Source organism: Sebastes umbrosus, chromosome 17, assembly GCF_015220745.1.
Source record: "Sebastes umbrosus isolate fSebUmb1 chromosome 17, fSebUmb1.pri, whole genome shotgun sequence".
Lineage (NCBI taxonomy): Eukaryota > Metazoa > Chordata > Actinopteri > Perciformes > Sebastidae > Sebastes > Sebastes umbrosus.
Window position 1 is genome coordinate 27,664,116 of NC_051285.1, and position 25,573 is coordinate 27,689,688.

A 25,573-nucleotide genomic window follows, 5' to 3' on the forward strand; every position below is an offset into this window, starting at 1 on the left:
TCAGTGACGTAGCTTTAAGAACGAAAAGACACACACAGGGCAGGTGGGAGTGGACGTGGATGGGTCCAACAAACACAAGGCTTTCATCCAGGACACCGCTGTTTGTTTCCCGTGTGTCACGTTACAATCAGTTGTTCGTTCATATTCCCCCGTTAACAACGTTCAGTATCATGTTCACTGTACAAATGTAGTAGATTTAAGCCCAACCATGTTGTTTTTTTCCGAACCGTAACTATAGTGGTTTTCTTGCCTGAACCTATGCACGTTTTTTGTTTACTTCACAACATTAATCACGTGTTTACTGCGACCGAAAAGTGACGCCAAGGACTTGTTAATCACATGTTTACTGCGACCGCAAAGTGACCCCGAGAACTCGTTAAGCACGTGTTTACTGCGACCGAAAAGTGACGCAGAGGACTCGTTAAGCACGTGTTTACTGCAACCGAAAAGTGACGCAGAGGACTCGTTAAGCATGTGTTACTGCAACCACAAAGTGACGCAGAGTACTCGTTAAGAACGTGTTTACTGCGACCGAAAAGTGAAACTGAGAACTCGTTAAGCACGTATTTACTGCAACTGAAAAGTGATGCCGGGGACTCGTTAAGCACGTGTTTACTGCAACCGAAAAGTGACGCCAAGGACTCGTTAAGCACGTGTTTACTGCGACCGAAATTGACACGGAGGGGTCTGACGAAGCATCAGTCTATGACGATCTGGGATGAGAACACGTTGGTATATAGACAAGATGAATGGCTCCGATTGTATAAACAGACTTTATGCGGACGCTTCATATATCCATCCATACATGTTGTCACACGCTGTAATATGGACATAAATGATAGTGGATCCCTTCGTCGATGCTTCCTCCGTGCCGACAGATGCGTAGATGTGCACATTTCCCATTTTCAGTAATTTAATGTGGATTCATAGAGGACACTTCATGTTCATACTATTTATACCATGTCATGGTTCAAGGAGAATTCAGAGAAGCGTTTTTTGGGGGGAATTTTCAGGATCATGGAGCACTTATATTTTTGAAGATTGTTACAGGGTTAAGTAGAGGCCCTACTGAGAAAGTGCCACATTTGTTTCGTTTTATGTGTAATATATCTTCTTTTTTAATCCATGAATGAAAAACTGTATGAATGTGATGCTAAACGAGATGATTTCTTTTAGAAATAAGTTAGTAAAAACTGAATTTAAATGAGTTTTATATGACTCATTGAATCATTTATATATAGAGAAAATTACCTTCGGCACTCTTAATACACTTGGAACTTAAATAATGATCTCTAAAGAGTGCCTTTAGTCATACAAATGCTCATTGTACTATTGAAAGTACAACACATTGCAAATTAGTTGTCTTTCACAAGGATTTGGGGTTCAGGGGGAGAGCTCCATTTATATCTGACCTACTGCATACCAGCCATAGCTAACAGACAGACAGACGCACAGGACAGAATGAATCCTGCCCTTGTGCCTCATCTCCCTTCAGCAGAGAGGACAAAGCTGATCCTTCTCTATTCCTCATTCTTCAATCACATGCCTTCCATTCAGTCCATAATCTGCCTCTTATCCCTTTTTCCTCTTTCAACTTGTCTTGTGAGTCACACACCAGCTTCTCGCTTTTCTCCCATGACACTGTACTTAATTCTAGTTATTTGCATGTTGGGGGGAAATTATATATAACCACGATCCAAGGACGGAGCTTTCTCACTGTTGTGTTCAAAGCCAAAGCTACAATGACTTATATGTACAATTCAGATATCCCTATTATCAGTTAATCTTGGTGTGATTATTATACTATTAAAGCACCAGCGGACACACCTCTCTGACTGGAGTGTTCGTCCAAACTTGCACCTATAGCACACCTTAAGATAAGTGATCACTGGTCTGTCGGAAAGTATTTGCCACCAACATTCAACTACATACACTGAAGTTTACCTTTTACATATCCTCTTGGGGTTAAGAGCATTCCAATCAATATTGAGGAACATAATCAGCTCTTTCCCATATAGCCAATAAAAACCTGGAGCTGTTCCATAGAATGTAGATTGGCAAAGTGATTGCATGGACTGAACTAGAACAGGTCAGCAGCAGACAAGAGGAGACAAGGGTGCCCTTTATCCCCAGATAACCTGAAGACATTACTGTAATGAAACAGAAGCTTCGTTCTAACACAGGCTCCGCCCTTTACTGGACTCTCCTCCAATCACAAGCACACATTCGCCCACTGAACTTTGCACAAACATAACCAATCAGGATGCGCCTACCCGAGTATGTGCAGACCCAACAGTGTATAAAGCAGCGTCCACCACTGTCAGACATCCGTTTCTCCTCAGTGGATGGCGATTTGCTCCACGGATAGAGTCGCTGCTTGCAGAACCTCGACGTATCCAAGCCTTTTCACCGGAAAGGATCTTCACAACGCTTGCTTCGAGCGACTCGGTGCAGGCCGCAGAGAGCCGTGTTCAGCAGTAACCAGCTCCCAAGATTTGACGCTGGCAGCGGTGGGTTCACTTTCGGCGCTTCAGTGTGATGCTTTGCTATACTATGAGGGCCGGAGCATGAGGTCAACTCTGTCGGATGCCTTGCTGCAGCTGCAACAACGCTCGGGAGCGGAACGGGGACTCAGACGGCCCGTTCTCATCGAAGTGTTGAGAGTGAAAGCACCGCTGCTGGTGTCCAATCTTGGAGGCAGCACTCAGCAGGCCGGGCTGATGGCTGCTGAACAACGCTCTCTGCTGCCTGCGCCGAGGCACCTAGTGGGCTATTGCCGATCGCTGAAGAGAAATGGATGCTAGGCAGCGCTGGACGCTGCCTTATATACTGTGGGACGCACGTATTTTGTAGGTACGTCCTGATTGTCCGGCTACGCTTATGCAAATCTCAGTGGGCGAACGTGTACGTTTGATTGGAGGAGAGTAGTACCCAGAGTCCAGTAGAGGGCGGAGCCTGTGTGAGTTAGAACTTGTCTTAACGGCTTCGTTAATGGGCTAGTGTACTCCATCAAAACTGCTTGTTAGATGGTTTATTAGCTCCCCCACACCTTTCCTATGTTCAATTAAGGGGGGCTGTGTCCAACCATTTCTGTAACTTTCCGAAACGGACAATCCAGCATTCACAACCACTTCACGCCGTGATAGGCCAGCTGTGCAGAGGTGAGAGAGTAAAATGGGTTTGAACTTATCTCTCAGTTCTGTTTTTTTATTTGTGTTGTGGCATTATCACTGAAGCAGTCTGCGTTGCGTTTTCACTGATAGTCTTACCTTCTGTAGCAAAATAAAACAGGCTCATATCTCCCTTTATGTCCATTCTAACTGGACATAAACACCAGTATCAATGCAGTGGGGCTTCCTGAGCTTCTACCATGCAAACAGTGTAAAGTTAAAAGAAATCAAGGTGTGCAATCCACCAATAAAAGCTGAAGAATGATGGTTATATGCATGTTACAGATACTAAACTATAGGAAGAATTTTGACATTTTTTTTGCCTTAAAGCTTATATATTATTGAAATGATACTCCTATAGATACAATATAATGGTCAAACTGTAAATTCATAAATCTATATTTTTTGGTTTCCATTTGATTCTCGATTTGCATTGACTACACCATACTGTGTACCCATCTTGAAACTTCTTTATGTAAATATGAAAGTCCTTCTGCAGCTCACCGGGCAACAATGCCAGAAAGGGACTCTTCGCCTGTTCTCTCTCTCATGAGATCAATGTCAGGCTTTTATTTTGAGGTGGGGTTAACTAAAAGGGTCATGCATATAGTCCTCTGCTTGAGTGAAAGAGTGATATTTGTACAGAAACTCAAATGTTTTTTTTGTCTTTTGTTCTTTTATAAAAATAAAACTTTGAATGGAGATACTACACAGAGCTACAGTACTGTCTTTATTCCCGGTACAGTCTGCCCAGTTTGTGTGTTTTAAATGGTTCCTTTTAAATAACTGAACTGCCTGCAAGAGCTGTGCAGAAAGGAATAAAATACATGTTACATGTGGACTAGTTTGATGTAGCAACATAATTTGAATGTCACTGGGCTTCTCAGCATGGCAGGATACTGAAGCAATAAGCAATTCCCCAATGATTAGTTTTTTTTTTTTTAAATGGCCATGTCTACTGAACTGGAAGTAACACTCCTGTACACTAGAATAACCTGTCATGTTTTTATCAAACTGCAGCCATGCAGCTCTGTGCTGTGTTAAGGGTTGCGTGACTGCATATTACTGCAGGATGAAATATCCTGTTGAACTCAGAGTACCACAAATCTTGACAACATTTTTTAACTCCTGGTCTACTAGCTTTATCCAGAGTTTTCAGCTGCATGATCTCAGGCTTTATCAAACCTGGAACTGGATGTAAGATTTCTTGGCCAAAATAATTAATGTTTTTATTATTTATTTATGTTTCACTCAACCCAGCCACACTGCTCTACAGAGACACCGATTAAAGTATAGATTAAAGGTATAATATGCAGGAATTTTCTAAGAAACAATTTACGGACTGATAGTAAAATAATCCCTCTCAATCATTACTTATGAGCCACTACAAGTGTGGTGTTGTCTGTATCTGCAGAGAACCTGCAACCCTCTGTCTGCATTTTCTCTTTTCTTCTTAATTTGTTGTGTTTGGGACGTTTCTGGTCTTCAACAATAACATATATATATATATATATATATATATATATATTGAAAATGAAAAAATCTGGAGGTGTGGAGTTAGACAGAAGTGAGCTTACCAGACCTCTATGGCCCGCTGCTCATCTCTGCTGCAGGCTATAGAGGCTACATTAGCCACTACTGGCATTACACACCCAAATCTCTAACCCAGCTGTTGGCAATTGAGTTGCATTGTGGGTAATGTAGGTAGCAGGTTTTGACAAGGACATGGAATAAAAAAGATAATATTTGTGGTTCTGCTGCATCAATTTTAAACTGTTTTTTAAACTGTTGATCGTGAGTCAGATAATGTTTTTTTAATTTTATTTTTATACATACATGAAATTCAACCTCTGCATTTAAACCCCCCTAAGCATTAGGAGCAGTGGGCGGCTGTAAAGTACGCGGGGAGAAACTTGAAGTTCAGTGTCTCGCTCGAGGACACTTCGACATGTGGACAGGATGATCTAACCGCCAACCTTGTGATTAAAGGTTACTAACTTTATTTATTTGAGGTAATCCTTTTTCTACACTCCTTGATATACACATGATACTAATATCGTTGTTGCAATGCATGTGGTTATCTTAGCATTTTTCCCAAAAATCTATATTTATTGGAAAACTGCCCTAAAGTCAGTTTTCTTTAAAATGTTCCTTTAATCTGCAAAAATAAGATAAATGCCAGTTGACATAAATAAACAAACAACTGAAGCAGTGACAGACCTGTTCAAATCTTTCATATACGAAGTTCACTGTAAATCACTGCAGATGAAAAATGTAATTGGAAATTAAACTATTCTCATGAGGTAACGCATCAGCAGGAATTTATAAACTGAACTCTGGTGATGTTTAGGGTCAAAGGTGAACATTATTCAACATCTTGAAGTGTATCCAAGGTTAACTGCTTGGCAGGTTGACTGTTGACCCTAACATGATTAGTGGTGAAGGGGACATTCAGTGTAGAACGCAGAAGCCAACAGAGAAACTATTTGCAAAGCTTCTATAAACACTGTCCAACTTGCTGATATTTCATCCATCTGCTTGTCTCTTTGCCATGGCTTGTTAAAAGGGATCATATCCATTGGCCAGAGAACAAGTTTTTAAATCCGTTGTGCAGCCAATGATGGTCTCTAGTGGTAAATGGCTGCTATTGCATTAAGCAAAGGCGAAGGATGAGTAAACAAAAAAAAGTGTCTTCAAACTAGAAAAGTTTGAGAATGAAGATATTACACAGAGGTAAAAAAGTGATGACACATTGAATGCAGTCAATCAGCAGTATATTCAGAGATAAAGCCAAAGTTTAAAATGATTGTAAAAGATAGTAGGTGATAGGTAAAATTTAAAATGTATTTCAAATGCCAAAATATTTATAAAGTAGAGGTTATATCATATACAAAGGATTCATGCTTTACATTTATGAATATGGCTGTATGATATAAAACATTGACAAGTTAATTATTAATAAGGCAGTCTGCGTACTTTAAATGCTAGTCACCTTTTTACATTTAGCATTGCACAAATGTGTCAGGATGGAGCACAGCGTGGAGTGATTGAACTTCTCTTTGTTAATTTACTGATGGGTCAAACACCAGCCTCTCAAAAACATGAATTTAAAATTTCCAGTTGAGCTAATTTTTTTCTAGCCATTTCTTTCTCATTCAGTCAGTGAAATGAAATGAATTAGTTCAGTAATGTCCAGATGCAGCAGGACAGTGCTCATGAATCACAGCCTCAGAACAGACAGCTTACCACAGTGCAGAGCTGCATGGCTGTTTACAGCTTGATAAAACCATGAATGATTATTTCACTGTGTTCTGGTCAGGGGAATCATGACAGATCTGGGCTGCAGGTTTCTCTGAGCCTTGCTCATCAGAAGTCATTGGTGGCACCTGTGATCAGCCTCAGCTGCTGATAATCAGCCTGGCTGGGAGGCTCTATCAGGTTGGCTGCACCCTGCTCAGTTGGTTGTGTGTCTGCAGAGGTTCAACACCTTCAGTTGGCTCTCTGTGTTTACATTGTGTTTTAGTGATTCTGTGGGTTTTGTGGGTTTTTGATTTTGAGTGTGCACATCTTTAACCAGCCTCTACTTCTCTTTTGCGTCCCCTTTCAGTGACTCCCAACTTACATTTCATTTGGGTCCGATACCTTTTTCGTTGGTCTATCATCTTTGGTAGATTTAGTGGGCTGCTGCGAGGTGTTATAGTTTCACAGTTTCCTTTAAGAACCAAGGGGACCCTTTTATTATAATTTTCTGTGTGCAGTTTATTTTTGTTAGTTTCCCAGTAGCGACCCCTGTCATTAAAATTTGTTTTTTTGGGGAACGTAACAATTGGGGGCTCGTCCGGGATCACTATAAACCTGTTCTTTGTGCAGGTATATTTTGTTGGTCGCTGTCATTCAGTTTAGTTTTTTTGGGGGAACGTAGCACTAGACAAGTAAGAAGGACAAACCGTCTTGATAAGCATCTGATTTTCTGCTAACGTAAACATTATTGTCGCAAACGGATAATATTTCAAGAAAGCCGCTGTCCTGTTAAGCCAAACCATGATTTTTGTTTTTATTAAACCTAACTAAGTAGTGTTGTTGCATTTTTGGTTTTGTTTTGTTTCAATTTTACAAAGTTTACCGCTTGTTTCAAACAGTGTGACTGTAATCCGGATAAAATAAGTTTCCCTCAAAATGTAATTGAGAATGCAGTTTAGTTGTGTGGGAATGTCATTTTGTTGGGAGTCAGTGTTGACTGAGGACACTGTGGTTATGTCTTCAGTAGCTTTCCTCAGTATTCAGCCACCTTGGGGGAGTTACATTCTACATAGAAAGAAATAAAAAATGGAAAAATAAAACAACAAAAAGACATCAGAGCTGGTATTGTATACCTGACCTGAGGTCCCATCAATGTCTAAACCTTCATGTTGGGATATCTTCATGTTAAGATCTAATGCAATTCAATACAGCTCAGCCATGAATTCTACCTTTACAAAGATAATAATTTTCAATTTGAATTGCTTTTAATTACTTGGTTCCGTCTAAAGGTCGGCCATAAATATGTAATATTGAATTAAAATAAATGCTTTAAAAAGGGAAAGCTTGTGAATCCAGCGGTTTTAGACTTTGTTTTTAGATTGTTCTACTGAGTTTCACCTAGAGCCCCGATGCATGTATTCATGGGAAGGCGGCCCTCAAGGTCTCCTCTGGTGGAAATGAAGGCAACTTAATGATTTATGACTATGCAAATGTGTTTACAGCTGCTCTTCTGTGCTTCTTGAAGTGTTTTTTTCTGCAGCAACAAGGTGTGTATGTACCACTTTAGCTACTTTGCATTTATATGCATGTGTTTGTGAAGAGGAATGGATTTAGTAACATGAGTGGTCTCAGAACTTGTGATTATTAGTTGATATTTAGCAAGTGCTTTAATTTGTAATGAATTTCCTAGCTTTTTAACTTAATAGGGGCACAGGATTAATCCTCATTTGGACAAACTATTATAACCCTGTGCAAGCATACAGTGTTTTCCTGTGGCCTGCTGGATGACGCCACAACAGTGTACATGCAAGGGTGCAGAATGTGAGCAGGTGCGGACCAGAGTAAAATAGACGGCCTAGAAGAAATGGGTCACTTGCAAAGCATAGCAAGGAGGGAAGGGGGGAGAGGGAGGAGGTGGATAGGTGTTGGTATAGTTGGAACGGGTAAGGGAGGAGGTTCGGAGAAAGAAAAATCAGGGTGGAAGAAGAACAAAAGAGAGAGTGAAAAAAACCCGACAAATTCCACTGCTGAGACTTTAAGAAGTAGAAGAAGAGGATGTATGTGTTGATCCAGCACCGTCCTCTGCTTTCCATCCAGCAGGCTTTGGGACAGTGAAACTGTAGTTAATGAATGGGTCATGATGGTGGTCCAGAGTCGCAGGGCTGCTATCTGCAAGTGTCTTCTCTCAGGAGGAGGCTGACCTTCAACAGGGTCAAGTGAGTTCATTCTCAACACTGCCTGTGTACGTGCTGTACCTGTGCTTTATCTTGTGCATTGATGATAACAGCAAAATGTTGTGTCATTGATGCAGTTGACTTTTAGAAAGTTTTACTTTTGCATTTTGTTTGTTATGTTATTGGCATTTAAACACAGTTGTAATACCTTATGTGTTTGTTTTATCAGAGTAATTCTGCTACAATGACATCATCTGCTTTATGCAGTTCATCACAGCGTGCACGGTTGAAGTAATTATATTTTTCCAGGGACTGCATGATTTTGTACTTTCCACTTAAAATGATACACTGTATGGCTAAATGTACCTTGGAAATTGAACACAGTTTTTAGTTCAGCCTCATTGTATGACGAGGCTAGAGACGCTGCATGGGTCACAATTAATGGCTTTCTTAGCACGGAGCATTTTCATTAATTAAAGATGATATTAAGAACATGTGCATTATTTTTTTTAATTTTTTCTCATTAGCGTTAATACTTTCCCCTCCAGGGCTGACAGCAGGACAGGAAAGCTGAGGTGAGAAATATTTATCAACACATTACTGCTGATAGCTCACAAAAGTGTCCTAAATCAGGCCGTTTTTGCTTCTCTGAGGGGCTGAAAAGCAACTATTTTATTTTTTTTCAATGCTGACTCCCCTTATTGTGGATGAGGCAGCTGTCTCTGGTTTTGTTGTTTTGAAAAAAAACAGACATAAGTGAGTGTGTGAGTTAAAGTACAGACGGGAGCAGCTGTCGCATACCTACAGTTAATGTTAATAATCATAGGACATTATTTTAAAAGCTCACAGCTGATACTATTTTCATTTAGTAGTAAATTACATGCGATAGTGCTACTAACATGTAAACTAACATGCTTAAGATATAACATATTATATTTTTTATTAGGTTTATAAATCTGTTTATTATAAAACCTCTAAAGGGAAGCTTCCAGGAGACCCCTCAACAGGCCCAAGAGCTGGTCCATTGCTCCACATCTAGGACGGAATCCACAATGCTCCTCTTGAATCTGAGGTACGACAATCGGTCGGAGTCTCCTTTCCAGCACTTTAGAATAACCTTTCCCGGGGAGGCTGAGTAGCATGCTGCCCCGATAATTGGAGCACACCGGTCCTCTTTAAAAATGGGAACCACCACTGCCATCTGCCACTCCATAGGTATTGTCCCTGACCTCCACGCGACACTGAAGAGGCGTGTCAGCTAAGACAGCCAATCAATGTCCAGAGCCTTCAGCATCTCACGGTGAATCTCATCCACCCTGGCGACTTGCCACCGAGCAGCTTTTTGACTACCTCAGTGACCTCTGCCAGGGATATGGATAAGTCTTCCCCTGAATCTTCAAACTCTGCCTCCTCCAAGGACGTGTTGGACGGGTTCAGGAGTTCCAAGTACTTTTTCCACCACTCGACAATATCCCCAGTCCGGGTCTGCAGTTCTCCTTCCCTGCTGAACACAGCCTGAGCCAAGCCCTGCTTTCAACATTCAAATTTATCAAATGAAAATAGGCGCAGAGAGGATGATGTGGTGGTTCTATACTCACGCAGGCTCTGCCATGTACTGGACTATATGGGTACTACTCCTCCAATCATGCGCATGCGTTCACCCATGGAGATTTGAATAAATGTAGTCGGCCAATCAGGGTGTGTCTATAAGGTGGATATCGGCGATTGTTCACTGACTGCTACATTTCCACGGATGGAGTCGCCACTTCAAGAACTTCACTGGAAATGTATCTTTACAATTCCACATTGGGAGTTTAGGTTAGGGTTAGGGTTAAGTCCTGAAAAACGAGTGGCATGAAGATCAGAAATCAGAAGATTATGATTGATGTCAGAATGCAAAAAAAAAAAAAATTAATGACATGAACTTTTAATGCCTGTATTTTATTTTTCAGTGACAATACAACTTTTTCCAATAGGAAAAAAAAACATTAAAAAAATACACACAGATTCCACAAGATGAGCTTTTAAGCTCTGACTCTGGTGAATTCATAACATATAAATTCTGAAATGAGACAATTTTAAGCCAAAAGCTTTTTCTTTGTAAACAAATAAAGAATGAAATATCATGTATCTCCGTCAGAATTACATTCCTGGCAATGTGTGGAAGGTGTTGAGATATCCATTTAGTAGTCGTGTCGGGAGATAAAATGTAATAGTTTGATTATTATGAAGGTAGGTAGTCATAAAATGTCATGGGGCGGTGCTTTGGGAGAATTTGGACAGGCTTTAGCACTTATAAAACTACAGGTCTGGTTATAATGTACCCTTTTGTGTTATGTCTATGCCTCATATCTGACTTTATACGCTACACATCTTCCACCCTAACTCTCCAACTATGTTTGCCTTTTTATTTATGCAGCACACCTTTCACACTTTCACAGCCTGTGGTGGTATGGCCCGAGTTAATATACAGATATCATGGTCGTTATTAGTAATCTTTTGAATACTAAAACAGACACAGCAAAAAACATGCCTATAGTAGTGCAAAACAAGAACAAACCACCCCTATAGGTGCTGATACATGATACACAGGAGAGTCTCTCTGTGTCACTCAAACATCATTGTTATTGCCACTCATTAAAGTAAGTTGAGTATTTTTCTCAGTGTGCTATGAACTCAGTGCATCTCTATTGTGACTTTCAGTCTGGTAAGCAGGCAAGGTAGGTCGGAAGATGTCGTCATCATGTTTCCTCCTCAGCTCCCAGCAGTCTGACCTGCCTTTCTCATCATATCAGTTGGGAAAACTTCATTTAGAAAATCTCGTACAGTACTGTAACCCTCAGCAGCTCTCGTTAGAAGTGTTTTAGTGCTGCTCTTAGGAGGCTGACGATTGGGGCATTGAGAGGGCGTAGAGCAGGGGCTCAGTCCTTTGTCCTGTTATAGTGGGAGAGGTCGGCATGTGCCACCTTTTTAAAGCGCATTCAGGAGAGCTCGGTATAACAGTGTCTCTCCCAGGCTTGGAGCTCCCCCCCTTCTGCGCACACCAGCAGGTATGACTCACTCTTCACCTGTGGCAGGCGAACCTGGAGGACAAATATAACAGCAATAATAATTTGTGAGCGGTCGAGAATCTAAATACAGTGGAGTCTTAAAACAATTTCAGTAGCTTTAAGTTAGTAATAGAACAGAATATTGCTTCTACCACTGAGGATGACGTACAACTACAAAAGATATCAATGGTATAGAAATGTCCGTATTGCATTCAAAACCCACATCAGTTGACTCCTAAATGACAGATCATTGAGTGTTTTGTGTGTACCCTGTGGAACAGGAGCAGGTGACGGTGGAGAGGAATCACCAGCGGGTAATTGCAGGTTGGGGGCGCTCTCTCCCTCTGTAACACAGGCACGTCAGTCCAGTGAACAGACAGCAGCTTTGTAGATGCACAAATAGATGTTGGCATATCAAATAAGAGCTTGGCCAGCTGTACACATTTCATGTCATACAGAAACAACTCTCTGTTTGCCCATTAGCAAGCCTGGTCTCAGTTACTTATGCAACAACTGCAGAGCAAATGAAGTAGGGATTCAAACAGGTTACATGCTGTTTAAAAAAGTGTTTTTGTTTCCGTCTCAGACAGAGAAAGAGGATATGAAAATGGATTAAAGATACGCTTACATCCCCTGGTGTGTCCACACAGTGGGTAGGCAGAGCAAGAGATGCTGGGCAGATACTCAGTGCTGTGATTGGAGGAGAGAGAGGAACATCAGAGCTCATGATGTGCGGCGGCACGGCGGCAGACATTCAGCTTTTGGGTGCACGCTGGCCAGCCAGATTTGTAATGACACAGAGAAACAGAACAGAACAAAAAACGGTACACATTTGTGATGATGAAAGGGTGTGAAAGGAGGGATGGAAGAAAGCAGTGACTGAAGTGAAGTAAGCTGTAATGATTGGAGGGTTTTTATCATCACACATGGACTGAGATACGTCCACATGGTTTTGCAACAACAGGAGTTGTGGTCATTATTCATGACAACGTCATCCATTAGTCCAAGTCCCTCATCGCTGCCCCTTTAAAAAGCTCATGACACTGTATTGATTTATGGAAACAGGCATCCAAGTTCCTGCATACCAAGGCTATTCTTAGAGTAGGTATTCATCACCATGTTCTGACTAAGGCCTCCAATATAAGCAGATCCTGCCAGGACTGTACAGCACTGTGTTTATTCAGAGTGGCTCGTATCGACTCATTCCACCACACATTCATGATGTTCTTCAGAAACTCAGGACTTTAAAGTAGAACGTGGGTTGTGTGGATGTCTGTGTGATTAGGTAATGTTACTGAAATACCAGGCATTCTGAAAATAGCCTTGGAAGAATTTTTTTTTCAACCAACGGGGTCAAATTTGGCAAAATGAAAACAAAAGGCCACATGTCTACCTCTATATGGTCTCGGCTTTTAATGTTCCATTGCTTTTCATCAACAGTTGCGTGCATATTTGGTTGTTGTTAGAGTAAAAAAAACAAACTATGTTTTGCTAAACCCAGTAAAAGTGTGTCACGCCATTCTTGCTTTAGGCGTGTAATTTTCACGCCATGCAGTCTGCACTGAATGCAATGTAAATGCATCCACGTAAACATGCTACGTGGATGCGGGAGAAAGAAAGCTTATGGTGGGCGGGAGGTGAGGTGGACGGGTCCAACAAACACAGGACTTCAGGAGATCGGTGTTCGAGACGTTTGTCATGTCTGTTGTAGTGACGTTTGTGATGTGTTTACTGGACTGATGTTATATTGTTTCCATAAGTATTTTCCTTAGTTTACTTACTTATTTCTAGACCTGCTCTATATGAAAAGTGTCTCCAGATAACTTCTGTTATGATTTGACGCTATATAAAAATAAATTGAATTGAAATTGAATTCCATGACTGTGGTCTTCACAGTGTCAAAATGATATTGGTTCAGTCCTGGCACAACTGTATATGATATAAAAATGGAGACAGAGAGGAACAGAAGATAATGAGATGATGGCGTGATGAGGAAGCTGGGGTGTTGATCCCTTGCCTGTCTCTTTGGGGGCTCTCCAGTCCTGCATCTCCTCCTTCAATCTCTCCATTTCTTTCTCCATCTCACAATACCTCTTCTCTGTTCTTTGTCTGGTGGATGAAGAAGGAAAATCTGTGAGTTTTCAAAGTTTGACGTCCTCTTATTAAAGTTGTTGTTTTATTTCTTCAACTGGGCCGGGATGATATAAGGTGAAAATATACAAAGTGTTCTTTTAGCAAATGTCCAATCACTTTATAATAACTTGGATGAACTCAGGAGCATCTTAAGGCTTGTCATCTTAAGAAAGACAATTACAGCATGGGCTGCTCCACCTAATTAAGTCCATGGATTGGTTAGGTTAAAGATGATATTAATGGCAACGGATACCTCTGCAAGTTTTCACCGAGTCCAAATATTTGACCAGTCTCCTCTTCCTCGGTGGTGGTGGTGGTGTACGGTGAGGCAGCAGGACCTTGCTCCAGAGTGAGCGGGAACTCCAGCAGTGCAGGCAGGTCAACCGGTAGAGTGTCTGTAAGCTGCCACCGCGGGTTCTGAAATCAAACCGTGGGTAGATCAGGCCCAGCACAAAATGGAAAAACACACGGAACAATATTTGTAATCATTATATGAAAATACATAGCGGTCTTATAAATGCTGCATGCAGATCCAGCCACATAGAATTTCCGGCTGGTCTGAGACGGGGCCTAGGCAGATCCCCGTTGGGTCCCTCCCGGGTCCTTAGCTAAATCCCCTGCGATGACGTAGTGACTTATAATGCCCTAAAAACCATGTGTGCTCAGTTTACTGCGCCTGAAATCAGCTGTTCTTATCATATTTGATGTGTATGAGGCAGTGTGTTTCCCACACTGAGGGAACATAGGCCTGCAGGAGAAGATTCAGTATATGAATTAAAGCTAGAGCCTGGTCACGTAATTCCCCCTCCATGCCGCTACTGAGTGAGAGAACGAGGAAACTCAGGGAAACTTGTGTTCTCTCCTCTCCAAGTTTGATGTCATCAAATAACAGTAACGTTAAGTTGATGTGCTAGCTTGCAGCGCATCTCTTTCTAGTCTGTCTGTCTTCCTAACCTAACTTGGCAGTGCGTCTCTCGGTCTGTCTGTGTGTTGCTTGCTAGCCACTTCCAGGGCTGTTCTGTGACTTTGTGCTTGACAAAAGTCAGAGTGAAATACAACTATTTACTACGTTTGATAATCGCCAACAGGCAACGGCGTTTATATCCTGCAGCTCAGAAAAGATAACCGCGTTGTGTGTGTGAATGTGCGTAAACATGTCTTATTATATGCATGTGCTCAAAATGAATCTTACGCTTTCCAGCAGCAACCTCTGTTGGGACCACTATTGACAACTGAGGGGTGGCAACCATTATAGAAGTTCCAGCAACTACTGTCTGACAAACATACAGTACATACAGTGGAGACCATGGCCTAAACCAGCTATCCAGGCGGCTGGGAACTGAGTGTCTGTATCTGTAAGGTAACTGGTACTACCTGACAAACTGACAAATGGAAGTTCTGACGTGTACAGACTTTGAGATGATTTCTCACCAGTTTCTCCGGTGTGTAAAGACTCTCACCGTCCCCGATCCTTGTGTGGTCAATATGCATCATGATGTCTTGACTGCGGTCGATGGCACCCGTCTGGCTATAAAAGACAGACGGATTAAACGATAGTCAGGTGACTTCATTTTAGAGGCCCGTTAGAGTAATTGGATGCACATATAAAGCGTTAACCATGAATTTAAATTTACCAGGTAGCGGTGTAAGAGTATCCGACAAAAGCCAGGTGTACTCCTATTGGAGCTCGGTCCATTACACCAGACAGCGTCTCCTGCAGAACACAACAGATACCAGTCACCACCAGCTGGTGTTATTTGGTTAGAAGTTGCAAACATTTTGCATGGAGCCACACTATGAACCAGCTCAATGGCATAAAGTTTGTAAGGCTGATTTGTTCATGATTGCTAACTCTGTTAACGTATGTAATTAAAGACCACAATAAAGAATTTGTATCAATGCTTAAAATGATTTGGGGTCTCTTACATCCCCCGTAGAACTATTAACCGAGTTTCTCGCAGTGATTACAGACGCAACCTCCATCATGCTCATGATATGGACAGTAACTTTCTCTAAATACCATTTCGCTGAGACCGTCATCCAGAATGTCAAAGTTGGAGGTGTCAGTTGGGTTAGATACTTCAGGCAGGAAGGGGGCAGGGAGTTTATGCAGGGAACCCCAGTCTAGTTCATAGAAGAATGGATGGTTCCTGAAGTCACTGGAGCCTTTCCTCCCCAGACGGACTTCCCTCTCACAGATGAGCCCAGTGATGAAGGAACGAGCCTTGTCTGAAATCACAGGGCCAGAAGGAGGGAACTCAAAATACTCCTGCGGATTAAAAAAAGGAAGAAAATTCTTCAATTGCCAGTGTTTGACATGTCTTTGGAATTCTGAAAGACATTGTCTGTGTGTTTATGTACCTGAAAGTGGATGATCTTGGCATACGTTTCAGAGATGGAGTCGGCATAGAAGGGTGTGGTCCCCAGCACCATCTCATAGGCACAGATACCCAGAGCCCACCAGTCACATTCAGGACCGTAACCTCCACCTCCCTCTACTGCCCTTAAAATCTCTGGAGACAAATAGTCAGGGGTCCCGACTGCTAGGGACGAGTGAACCTGCAATGAAATCAGTAGGCTGATTAGTTTTCAAAAACAAACGAAAAAAAGCATATCTAAAGGTCATGACCCGCATTACCAACATTTGTTCTGTTGCATGAAACTATCACTGATATGAAGTTTAATATTAGTTGCCAGATGTTTGGCATGTTTTTTTTCCCTTGAAGAGTATCTCTCATGAAACTTCTAAGAAAGAGTCAACTCTCACCGTCCCATCCTCTAGGAGCCTGAGACAGGAACCAAAGTCTCCTAGTCTGATGTGTCCATCAGCTGTCAGCAGGATGTTGTCAGGTTTGATGTCTCTGTGTAAGAAATGGGGTAGAGGTCATCTCTAAAGGTCAGATTTCATTAATCAAAATAAAAAACATATTGTTTTCGGTGTTATGTCACAGTTCCAGGAGAGAGTGCATACATGTTTTTGGTGTGAGCTTTGTTGGGCGTATTGCACGTGGCATTCTCCTCCCTTTCCACTATCTATTTTGCAAGGACACCGTCGCTGCATCCTGTGCTTAGCTCCGCCCAAGATGATTGTGATTGGTTTAAAGAAATAAAACAAGCCAATGCGTTTTTTTCCTCTATACCAGAATGATAATGTGTGGAGCCAGACCTTTCTGTAGCGCTGACACAACATTTGGAGATAGGTCTGGCAACTGTTTCAGTCTCAAACTAACATAAATCAAATCAATATGTTTTTTTAAAGAGGAGAATAGTCTACCTGTGTACGTAACCCAGTCTGTGGACAGAGTCAATGGCCATGACCATCTCAGCCAAGTAGAACTGAGCCATGTCCTCAGGGATCCGGTCTCCAAACTTACTGAGCAGAGTCAGCAGGTCCCCCCCTACATAGTAATCCATCACCAGGTACTGAGGGGGTGGATAGGTGAGGAACAAGGCAGTGGAATTTCAATCAAATACAGTCTATGCTATAGACTAGCAGGACATATCTGTATGAAACATTTAATTGACATTATTGATTGGCCGTGTTCATATACGCACCAGATAGTTGTCATCCTGAAAGGCATAGTGCAACTCTGTGATCCAGCATCGATCACCCCTCAGTAAAACCTCCCTCTCCTCCTGGTAACATGCTGTCTGTGTAAGAAGCAAACACAAAGACAACTGGATAAAAGCCAATAGTAGGAAGACAGAGGCTAAATAATTGTCACACCGAGCCACAACCAACTGAAGAACACCCAGCTTAAATCAAAGAGCATGTGCAACAAGAAAACTGCCCATATTCTTTGTCCTGTGAATGTGAGCACTTTGTGTGTGTACCTCTCCTCGCCTCAGCATGTCCCATTTATTCATAATCTTCAGAGCATACACTTGTTGTGTGCTTCGCATCCTTGCTACAGCAACCTGCAAAGATTTGTATAGTGAGGTTGATTAAAAAAAACAACATTTTAACATGTGGTTATAAAGTGCAGCTCCAATGTATGGAGCCCAGGAGTGGCCATAGAGAGAAAAATATATATAATTTGTTCCCTCAATTTAATTAAATCGTTCCCGTCGTATAATCGTATAACAGTCTGATGCTGGTTGCACAAAATGTAACCAGCAGATCTGTCCGTGCACAACATCGCTCTAGTTAGAGACTGTAGCGGGGTCCGTTGTGCTGGCTCTCTGTATATCCACTTATCTCGTGCATGCAAATTAATTAAAACGTAGGAACGTTGTCATTAGATTTAAGCCACAGATCACTATCATGTGCAGACAAATTAGTAAATTGTTGCCTCATATATGTTGCCCCATATATGTATATATATATACTGTGTATATATATATTTCTCTCTATGGCCACTCCCAGGCTCCGTACCAATGCAGTCAGGTCCAGTTACAAGTCATTAAAAAAAACACCAATCCATTGTACATGAAAAGACAAATAATTTGTGAAAATATAAGTGAAAGTATAAAAGCAGATAAATAAAAAGAAAAAAATCTAAATTCTTTTCACCAATATTTAAAGCAAGGGTAGGTAATGTATTTTTAGTTTTTGTTATATTTGTGGAAATTCTCTTCACATTCCGACAGCAATCAAAAATAAAAATAAAAATGTTGTGTCTTTGGAGGGAGGCCTGAAAGGACAGGCTGTCAGTTTTGACGATTTGGCGACTTTTCTCGCAACTTTTGGTGCTAGTGCTGTTAGCTGCTTTCATTGGAAAAGAGTTGGCAACACTGGGTTGGGTTTTTGGTTTATTCTTGCTGGTTTCTTTAATATTGCCGACCCCAGCTTTAATCCAATCATGCTTTTAAGATACTCTAAAAAGTTTAATTCCTGCTCCAGAAACCTGCTCACCTCACTGAATGTTCCCCGGCCAATCACCTTCAGGATGTGAAAGTCTTCTCTTTTGATGCGAGTCCTTCTCACCTGCCTCACCAGGGGCTCAGCTGTGATTGGAGAAGAGAAGAAACTGTGACTGCCGAAACAGATTTTTTTGTATGTTATAATGTAGCATTAACCTACAGATAGGAGAGGACATGGGAATGGAGATTTTCTGATATCAATTTGAGAGGTGAGGGATGGTAGTGCAGTGCTGTTTTAGTGATTTTGGGGATGGAAGGACTTTAACCTCATAAGCAACTAAATACCAAAGCTGCAAAACCACTACTGACCTCTTGAAGTGGAAATTACCTCTAAAATGACAGTACTGAAATATTTTACTCTGAAGTGGTTTAAGTGGGTATTTTTTCCAATTGCAAAGACCCTATTTTAAGGTTTTTCTTATTTTCAAGTGCCCATCATTCAATAAATAAATAAAAAAAGACACCAAAATTCAAACTTGAACATTGGGCTACTAACGATAAGTATATTTAGCTGGATGGACTGCAGGCTTCTCTGAGCCTTGCTCATCAGGAGTCATTGGTGGCACCTGTGATCACCTTCAGCTGGTGATAATCAGCCTGGCTGGGAGGCTATAGAAGCAGGTTGGCTGCTCATGTGGTTGTGTTTCTGCAGAGGGTCAACGCCTTCAGTTGGCTCTCTGTGTTTACATTGTGTTTAGTGATTCTGTGTGTTTTGTGGGGTTTTGATTTTGAGTGTGCACATCTTTAGCCAGCCTCTCCAACTTACATTTCATTTGGGTCCGATACCTTTTTTGTTGGTCTATCATTTTTGGTAGATTTAGTGGGCGGCTGTTGGGAGTTATATTCCAACAGTCTCCTTTTAGAACCCAAGGGACCCTGCCATTGTTATGTCCGTGTGCAGTTTATTTTTGTTAGTTTCCCAGTAGCGACCCCTGTCATTTAGGTTTTTGTTTTTTGGGGAACATAACAATTGGGGGCTCGTCCGGGATCACTATAAACTTGTTCTTTGTGCAGGTATATTTTGCTGGTCGCTGTCATTTAGGTTTTTGTTTTTTTGGGGAACGTAACAATGTGTTATGTAGTCAGCCAGAGAGGAACAAGCAGGCAGATTTTTTAAAGGTTTGGACACAGCCTGGGTAGCTACTTCCCCCTGCCTCCAGTCTTCATTATAAGCTCTATAGCGCCATATTAATTTTTCGCAAAATGTTGAAATGTTGAAATATTTCATGAAGGATTCAGTAGCCGTCACAACACTTGCTCATAAGATTAAAATCATTAAAGTCTTTCTTTGCTTCTATAATTGCCCCTTTAAACGTATACACACACTTTGTAGAAGGTTGTAGCATTTCTTTATTTGTCGGCTCCTAACATGATGCCATGGACATTATGAATGGAGACTCAGGGATAGACCCAGGATATGACTATTCTTATAATGACCCTGGTTAGGGTTTTCAAGCTCTAGTGATGAGTTCAGGTGTGCACAGCAACTGTGCAAAGGATTTGACTTTCTGGATGTCCTAAACTGTAAAATGTTACTCTTTATTTTTCAGATGTGATCATTTCATATTAGCTTTCAATAACAGCAACCTCCAATACAGTGTGGAGACACGTACAGTTTGCTGCTCTGTGTGTCCTTCCAGCTGAACAGATTATATTTGCCATAAAGGGAGTTCCTCTTCAACGGAGTAACTGTCAAAATTGGAGTCGCTCCGTACAGCTAAAAATAGCAGCTATCATTTATGAATCGAGGCAAATTTTCCAGTCCTTTATTTTTATTTTCATCCCCCACCTCCTCAGACTGAGAGGAATGCAAGAGAGAGCAACTTCAGGCACACATACTGTCGCCTCAGAGCTAAAGGTTTCCTGCAGGAACAGGACAATCATATCAATGATAACTAGAATCCGAATACTGTTTATTGCCATGTCGGTTTTCACAAAGAAGGAATTTGCTTTGGTGTCTTGGCGCATAACATAAACATAATAAGAGAAAATGAAATAAGTGCAGAATCAAGAAACATAGAATAGAGGAAAATTACAAAATTGTCCAAGCAATGTTCAAAGGTTCACAGTATGAAGTATAAAAAGACTATGCAATGCACAGAGATATAGTCCAAAAGATGTGCTTTAATGTCACGCATATAGACGGATGTGAAGACATTAATTTAAGGTCCTGTATCCACGGCAAACACATACTGTTGCTTTCGGTCGGTAGACTGAGCAAGTCATGTGACCTGTGCTAGGTCACAGAAACAGAAGACTTTGACTGTGGTCATATAGACTGATGACACCTGTCACATCTATACACGCACATACCCAGATGACATAACTTTTCTTTCTCTCATTCACAGGACCATCGTCTCCCTCTTTTAATGTTACTGCTCGTCCTTGCGATCTTTCTCTTTCTCTCTCTTTTCTGTTTGCCTTTTTTTTTAATGAGTCAGGAGGCCGACAGCAGAGCCTAACTTTACTTTATATGTTATCAAACATATAAAAATGTGCTTCCCTCGTCATAAAAGGGTCCTAAATAGATACTAGAGTACTTCTTTGTCTATGAATGAAAATGAGTTGAAGCCATTGGCGGCACAGCTGTGTGTGTGTTTTACCAATCAACGACGATCCTCCCTGCAAACTCCTGTACTTTCTGAAAGTACTACCAGAGCCTTATTCTGGGGTAAAGAGGCCTCGCAAAATGTCCCCAGAACATAATTTAGATCCTGGTTCCTGCGGTGGAAACGAGTTCCTCAAAAGGATCTTAGTTCCGGGGGAAAGGGCTTTAGTGTCCACCACCTCGATGACTTTTACTTTTGGGCATAGTTTGACTTTACCTGCCTGCTCATTCTTCAGTGACATCACTGTTCAGCAATGAAACGCTTCAGTAAAAATCTCAACACTGGGAGAAAGTCATTCGTTTTGTTTCTGTGCAGGAAATGGACATCGCTGTCCGTTGCTTCCTGCAGCTGTATCCTACCAAAAAAAGCAACGTCTGTGGAACAGTCAGTGTGTGTGTGTGTGTGTGTGTACAGTATGTGCATATATCCTGTGCCTGTGTGCCTGCTTGTGTTTATTCAAGACTACCACCGTAAGTGCTCTGCCAACCCCTCTGCCAGCTTCCTGCCATCATGAACGGAAATTACTCCCCTCCATGAAGAACGACGGAGCAAAGAGCTGGAGAACAAAATGGATCAATAAGAAAGTTATCAAACGTGTTGGTGAACAGTTAGCTGAGAAGATGGAATGTCCACGCAGGGTTTGTTGCTGATATTTCTGCTTTTCATTTGCATAATTAATCTCCAGCATTTAGATGCTGTAAAGTAAGACCGCAAGGCACAGGAGAACAGCCCACAGAAATGATCTCCACATCTGAGCACCACTGGTTGTTGATCATGAAGCAGACACTTTCCCGATTTTATTATCCTAACACACTCCCAACTCGTCAGATAGGCTAACATCCCTGGGCATCATGCCACTTTATTTTGATTATCCTTGGCGTCACGTTAGGTTTAGGCAACAAAACCACTATAGTTAGGTTTAGGAAAGAACTACATGTTTGGGCTGTATGACACTGAACGCTGTGACCACGGGACACGAACAGCGGCCTCCTGGATGAAGCCTTGTTGGATCCATCCACCTCCCCTCCCGCCCGCCCAGCGTGTCTCTTTTGCTCTTTAAACTACGTCACCACACTCCCTGTGCACTTTCTCAGAGCCTTTTACTGTTGCCGCTGATGGGTTTACATTATAGTTAATGGAACGTCCGGTGTGTTTCATACCGACACTAAAGGGTGCCATGTGGCGGCTGTGACAAAGCCTCGGTATTTAACACCCTGGGAATGAGGACGGGCTGATTACCCCGTCCTCACGGTGAATGGAGAGCCCCTGCTTGAGTCTGGGATCAAAGGGGTCAAGCCAATTCTCTGTGAAAACCATAACGTTGCAGTTCTTAGTGTACCGTTTACAGTACAGTACAGTGAAGAGTTTCCAGTGACTAGACATTTGCTAGTAGAATACTTGGCAGAGGAGGCCGGATTTCATGTTTCCTCTTTAGGACCCTCGTTTCCTTGGTCTCCTCCGTATTATTCCCTATTGTTCGTTGGTCACCGATAAAAACTGCTGTCTATCAACGATCTGATGTGCAGAAGTTGTTCTCTGTGATGTTGTAAGACAGGGCTAGGTTGTGCATGTTTTGAAAAGGTCAACAAATAAACACAAGAAGAAAAGCAAAGGAGGAGGAGGTGCTTGAGACACGGCAGCCATCCTCGGGCCAACTCCGACACTTGATCCTCAATCCTGGACACATGCTGTGTTTAAATTTGGAGTGTCCCATCACTGGGGACACATGATAGCCCCCTGGACAATACAATACATACACACACACACACACACACACACACACACACACACAGTCACATGCATGGACTGATTCTGTCAATAAGAGACAGAGGGAGGAGTGAGAACGGATGGGGTGAAAGTTGAGGTGTGATGACATGTCAACACGAGTACACACATGTTAAATAGGCATGGCATGAAGACACCAGCTTAAAATAACCACCACAAAGTGTCAGCAATAAACGTGTTTATCAATTATATATACAGTATGTCTGTCATAAAGTCATGGTATCTATGGGAGGTTCATGAGGGATGGCATAAAATCAACAGAGGAGTGTTGTTCTCATGACCTTGTGGTCTCCTGCTGCTTTCTGGGTCAGAACACAGAGGTCGGCTCATTTTAGAGCTGTGATGCCCGCTGCTTTCATGGCACTGTTAATCCCTGGAAAATGTCAACCTTGTCTGTCGGTCAGTCTTTAAATGGAAGCCAGTTATAATATTAATATTATTGCAATCAAGGATTTGTTAAAAACATCTGAATATTTCAGTTGTTATTGGTTACACCATCGGTGCATTTATCTTATCATTAGCAGTAAAATTGACAGAGATGTCACATTCACAGTATTTATATAACACTTAGACCTGCTTTATAATAAAAACAAGACATGGAACTCTCACTTTCTACAATACAGGACCAATTAACATGTTCAGTTCATAGCAAATCTTTTATAACTGTGGGTATAGTGAGATCTGTCTGCAAATAAACAGAACTCTTGTTTCACGACCAGTACAGACCTCGAACAAGCAAAACTAAAAAGTACCTATAAACAGCAGGGTGTAAGCAGCACACACACACACACACACACACACCTAGAAATAAGCTGAAAACACTCACCCCATTGCAGGAAACCAGAGACATACTTCTCCCTTGCCAAGGGCGAGGAGTAGAACTCCTGGTAGACGCCCACCAGCAGGTCCAGCAGGGTCTGGAGCCCAACGGCTCCTGTCGTCTGGGGGCCCTTGGCCAGGTCAGGTGCACCGAGGTCAGGGCCCGTCGCCATGGCCTCGGATCCTCCCCTCCCACACATATGAACACACACACTCTATTACTCTTTCTGGATCACACCTAACCCCACCTCTAGTTTACTGTCACTTAAGTTCTTTTCTGTCTCCTGTTTGTCTCTATGTGTCAGCCCCTCGTCTGTCTGTCAGTCTGTCTCTCTGCCTGTCTGTCTGTCTCTTTATTCTTCTCTCCCCATGGCCATGCAGCATCTGTCAAGCCTGCAGTTTCTCCAGCTCTGGCTCCAGACCTTTTTTGGTATTTGAGTCTCGCTCTCTCCCGACTCCCTCTATTGAAACTTTAACTCTAAACTTTCTACTACAACATTGAGACCTAACACTTCAGCATATACATGACAAACATAACAAATTCTCTCTTCCTTTTCTGTCTATCACTCGTTAATTGTTTCTATTACCTGTGTTTGTTTGCTTTTCTTCCTCTTTTCTCTCCCCCGCCACAGAAATAGGAACCACTGACCTGAATCAGTGCTACACTGTTGCTCTTACACTCACCACCAATCTCTTATTTTGTCAACCGTCATAGGATCTTTTTTAGTTCCCCCTGATTCTGACTCACTAATCTCTCCCCTCTGTCACCCCTCTCACTCCTCATGTCTCCCTCACTCACTCTTCAAGGATGCAGCAGAGATCATTTCCTCCCACCCAGATCACTGGATTTGAAAATCCTTCCCTCTCTTCATGTCCTTTTACTCTCTCTGTCCCTCTTTCCTCCTCCTCTACTGCAGTGTAGCTCTCTGTCTGTTCTCTCTTTCACTCTCTTCTCTTTCTCCTCCCCAAACTTTCTGTTTTGACTTTTGGAGTGAACTGCCTCCTTCCTCTTTAAATACACCACAGCACCGCCTTAAACTTTAAAGCAGCAGTGGGTAGAAATGGAGCAAATATGATTACAAAAAGTTATTTTTATAAAACGGTTACTATATCCTGACAGTAGTGCATGAGACAGGTAATCTGAAAAAAAAAATCATGTCCCTCCGGTGTCCTCTGGTGCTCCTAACAGCATCTGCAGGATTTCACAGACTGGAGGAAAACAACCAGTCAGAGCTGATCTAGAGTCTGCCGTCCAGCTGCCATCAAATATGAATCAATATTCTGTTACTGTAATGCCTATTTCTCTCCTCAAATGTTTTCAGAAACATCTTGTAATGTACTGTTTAACTGTAAAATGAGGAAGGTTGTGACCCGGCAGCCATGTTGAGATCTGCTGAGGAAATACCAAGCACCGCCCACCAGCCGGAGCACAGCCAATAGGAACGCTCTCTCTCTGAAATGACCTGTGATTGGCCAAAGTCTTCCGTCACAAGCTAGATTTTTTAAAGCCTGAAAACAGAGCCATGAGGAGGTGCAGAAGTCTCTCAGAACACTTGGATTACAATATGCTGAAAGGTTATTATGGAATTTTTGCCCAATGATGCCAAAAACTTGTTGCCTACTGAAACTTTAATCTCCATTTCATAGCAGCATTTCCACTGCTGGTCCTGGGTCTGATCCGAGCTATATTTAGCTTTTCTAGTAGGAATATATTGTTTCTATACCGTCGC

General features: G+C 41.9%; 1 protein-coding gene across 6 annotated transcripts; it reads right to left on the reverse strand.

Annotated features, from left to right (window-relative positions):
• Positions 1-10,495: 10,495 nt before the first annotated feature.
• Positions 10,496-24,782, reverse strand: LOC119476211 (myotonin-protein kinase). Of its 6 annotated transcripts, none has more exons than XM_037749536.1 (15): positions 23,851-24,782; positions 18,623-18,714; positions 17,602-17,685; positions 17,323-17,418; positions 17,042-17,190; positions 16,535-16,628; positions 16,129-16,326; positions 15,788-16,036; positions 15,402-15,481; positions 15,199-15,295; positions 14,021-14,184; positions 13,652-13,743; positions 12,263-12,324; positions 11,904-12,017; positions 10,496-11,667 (listed from the first exon to the last, which is right to left on the reverse strand). In XM_037749536.1, the coding sequence occupies exons 1-15, from the start codon at positions 24,041-24,043 to the stop codon at positions 11,566-11,568; spliced, it is 1,866 nt and encodes a 621-aa protein (XP_037605464.1). In that variant the 5' UTR covers positions 24,044-24,782; the 3' UTR covers positions 10,496-11,565. The 6 variants fall into 6 exon arrangements, 4 of the variants coding, with proteins under 4 accessions (XP_037605464.1, XP_037605465.1, XP_037605467.1 ...); XM_037749537.1 differs by having other exon boundaries at positions 11,904-11,978; positions 23,851-24,781; XM_037749539.1 differs by lacking the exon at positions 23,851-24,782 and adding an exon at positions 18,959-18,967.
• Positions 24,783-25,573: the final 791 nt, after the last annotated feature.

What these genes read in the sequence shown, in the direction of transcription:
- LOC119476211 (XM_037749536.1), bottom strand. Translation starts at nt 24,043, where the DNA reads ATGTGTGGGAGGGGAGGATCCGAGGCCATGGCGACGGGCCCTGACCTC. An exon ending in AGACTGGGTTACGTACACAG is followed by an intron (nt 16,629 to 17,041) that starts GTAGACTATTCT and finishes TTTCTTACACAG; the next exon opens with AGACATCAAACCTGACAACA. An exon ending in GAGAGCCCCCAAAGAGACAG is followed by an intron (nt 12,325 to 13,651) that starts GCAAGGGATCAA and finishes CTCCAATCACAG; the next exon opens with CACTGAGTATCTGCCCAGCA.